The sequence below is a fragment of the Oncorhynchus tshawytscha genome, unplaced genomic scaffold (assembly GCF_018296145.1).
Source record: "Oncorhynchus tshawytscha isolate Ot180627B unplaced genomic scaffold, Otsh_v2.0 Un_contig_379_pilon_pilon, whole genome shotgun sequence".
In the NCBI taxonomy this organism is placed as follows: domain Eukaryota; kingdom Metazoa; phylum Chordata; class Actinopteri; order Salmoniformes; family Salmonidae; genus Oncorhynchus; species Oncorhynchus tshawytscha.
Window position 1 is genome coordinate 1 of NW_024605951.1, and position 2,500 is coordinate 2,500.

Here is a 2,500-nt window from a genome sequence, read left to right on the forward strand (position 1 = left end):
AGAGACAAACACAACCGGTATTAACCAGCTGGAGGAGAAGAAGAGACCAACACAACCGGTATTAACCCTGGATCAGCTGGAGGAGACAAACACAACCATTATTAACTCCTGACCAGCTGAGGAGAAGAAGAGGCAAACACAACCAGTATTAACCCTGGACCAGCTGGAGGAGAAGAAGAGACAAACACAACCAGTATTAACCTCTTGAGCTTATGGCTCAATACTGCCCCGTTGAGGAAGTGCGTGCCTCCATAGTAAACTGAAAATATTTTTTTCCAAAATTGCTAATATATGCATATAATAATAATTATTGAATAGAAAACACTCTAAAGTTTCTAAAACCGTTTAAATTATGTCTGTATGTAAAGCAGAACTCAGGGCAGCCTTTCTCCCAAACTCTCTCTTGTCAAGAGAAAAGTTGGGTCAACTTTGACGTCATCGCCCCCACCCTTCCCAGGCAGCTACCGATCTGGGAACAGTATGTATTTGTTCAGCGCGATGTCTGCTTTCAATTGGCACGCTCATTGTTTGAATTTCGCGCTCCCTCATCCTTTGGTGGGCGAAAATGCCCGGTTCACTCTCACATACATGCACTCTATTGCGCGCGGCCGATTTGGGGAACGTTCTTTTCCAATAGACACCAGTTGAAGCCGGTTCGTTTGTTCGCGATGATCATTGTTTTACATGATAAAAACATCATTTTGCTCGATTCTGCACTTAGTTTGACCAGTTTAGTCAACATATAATATGTAATTTTGAAGTTTGATTGCGCAAGAGTGCGGGACCAGAAGGAGCAGAAGTTATTTTGGGTGCATTTCAGCTGAAGCTGTTAGCATATGCTAATACAAAGACGCACAACTTGAAACCAAACGATGTATTGGGTAAGTATGACTCCTTCTACGTCTTCTGATCGAAGAACATCAAAGGTAAGGGAATATTTATGTGGTTATTTTGGGTTTCTGTGGACTCCAAACGTAGAGGAGACACTGCTAATATCTGAGCGCCGACTCATAGCATAGACTAGTGAACGAATTCTGTAACGTTAAAAATAAATGTAACACAGCGGTTGTATTAAGAAGAAGTGTATCTTTGTAACTATATGTAGAACATGTATATTTAGTCATGTTTATTGCTTGTTATCTGACGTTATCTGTCCGAGCTATCATAATTTCTCCGGACATTTTGAGTAGCATTTTTGAAATGTCGTCATTGTAAACAGAGATTTATGGATATTAATGGCATATTATTGAAAAAAAAATGTACTGTGTAACATGTAATATTACTGTCATCTGATGAAGATTTTCAAAAGGTTAGTGAATTATTTATTTTTTAATCCTACTTTTAAATTTTATATTTTCTGGGACAAAATGGCCGCCGCTTGCATTTTGTTTCGGTGGTGGTCTAATATAAATGTGTGCTATGTTTTCGCCGTAAAACATTTTAGAAATCTGACTTGCTGGGTAGATGAACAAGGTGTTTATCTTTCATTTGAGCTATTGGACTTGTGTAGGTGTGGAGGTTAAATATGTCTAAGAATATTTTTCACATTTTGCGTTATGCTAATGAGCTTGAGCCGTAGTCACGATCCCGGATCCGGGATGGGTAGCATCAAGAGGTTAACCAGCTGGAGGAGGAGAAGAGACAAACACAACCAGTATTAACCAGCTGGAGGAGAAGAAGAGACAAACACAACCAGTATTAACCAGCTGGAGGAGAAGAAGAGACAAACACAACCAGTATTAACCAGCTGGAGGAGAAGAAGAGACAAACACAACCAGTATTAACCAGCTGGAGGAGAAGAAGAGACAAACACAACCAGTATTAACCAGCTGGAGGAGAAGAAGAGACAAACACAACCAGTATTAACCAGCTGGAGGAGGAGAAGAGACAAACACAACCGGTATTAACCAGCTGGAGGAGAAGAAGAGACCAACACAACCGGTATTAACCTCTGGATCAGCTGGAGGAGACAAACACAACCATTATTAACCTCTGGACCAGCTGGAGGAGGAGAAGAGACAAACACAACCAGTATTAACCAGCTGGAGGAGAAGAAGAGACCAACACAACCAGTATTAACCAGCTGGAAGACTAAATCTAGGTCCCAAATGTCCCCCTATTTCTGATATAAGAAGAAGACTAAGTCATGCAGAGACCTTCATTTTGAGAACAACAGAGACACTGTTACAGAATAAGATTAGAAAATCTATTGTCTATTTGAGAAGGGATCAAGATCACCCAAGATACTGTTGTCAGAAAATATGTGTGTGTGTGTGTGTGTGTGTGTGAGGTTCCCCACCTGTGTAAGAGCCAGGTGCATCTCCAGTTCAGCTATCCTCCTGCCGATGCAGCTCCTGATGCCGTAGCCGAACGGGATGGAGCCGAGTTATCCACCCGGTCCGTAGCGTCCTTCCTGATCCAGCGGTCTGGACGGAAGTCATCAGCCCCGGGGAAATTCTCCTCGTCCATGGAGGTAGAGTAGTGACATAGAGCCAACTGG

General features: G+C 42.0%; 1 protein-coding gene across 1 annotated transcript in view; it reads right to left on the reverse strand.

Moving 5' to 3' along the window:
* Positions 1-2,316: 2,316 nt before the first annotated feature.
* Positions 2,317-2,500, reverse strand: part of LOC121842102 (cytochrome P450 27C1-like) — a 766-nt gene continuing 582 nt past the window's right edge. Inside the window, exon 2 of the mRNA XM_042312221.1 lies at positions 2,317-2,500. This exon is cut by the window's right edge and continues 2 nt beyond it. Coding sequence (XP_042168155.1) covers positions 2,332-2,500 — 169 coding nt within the window. The 3' untranslated portion in view covers positions 2,317-2,331.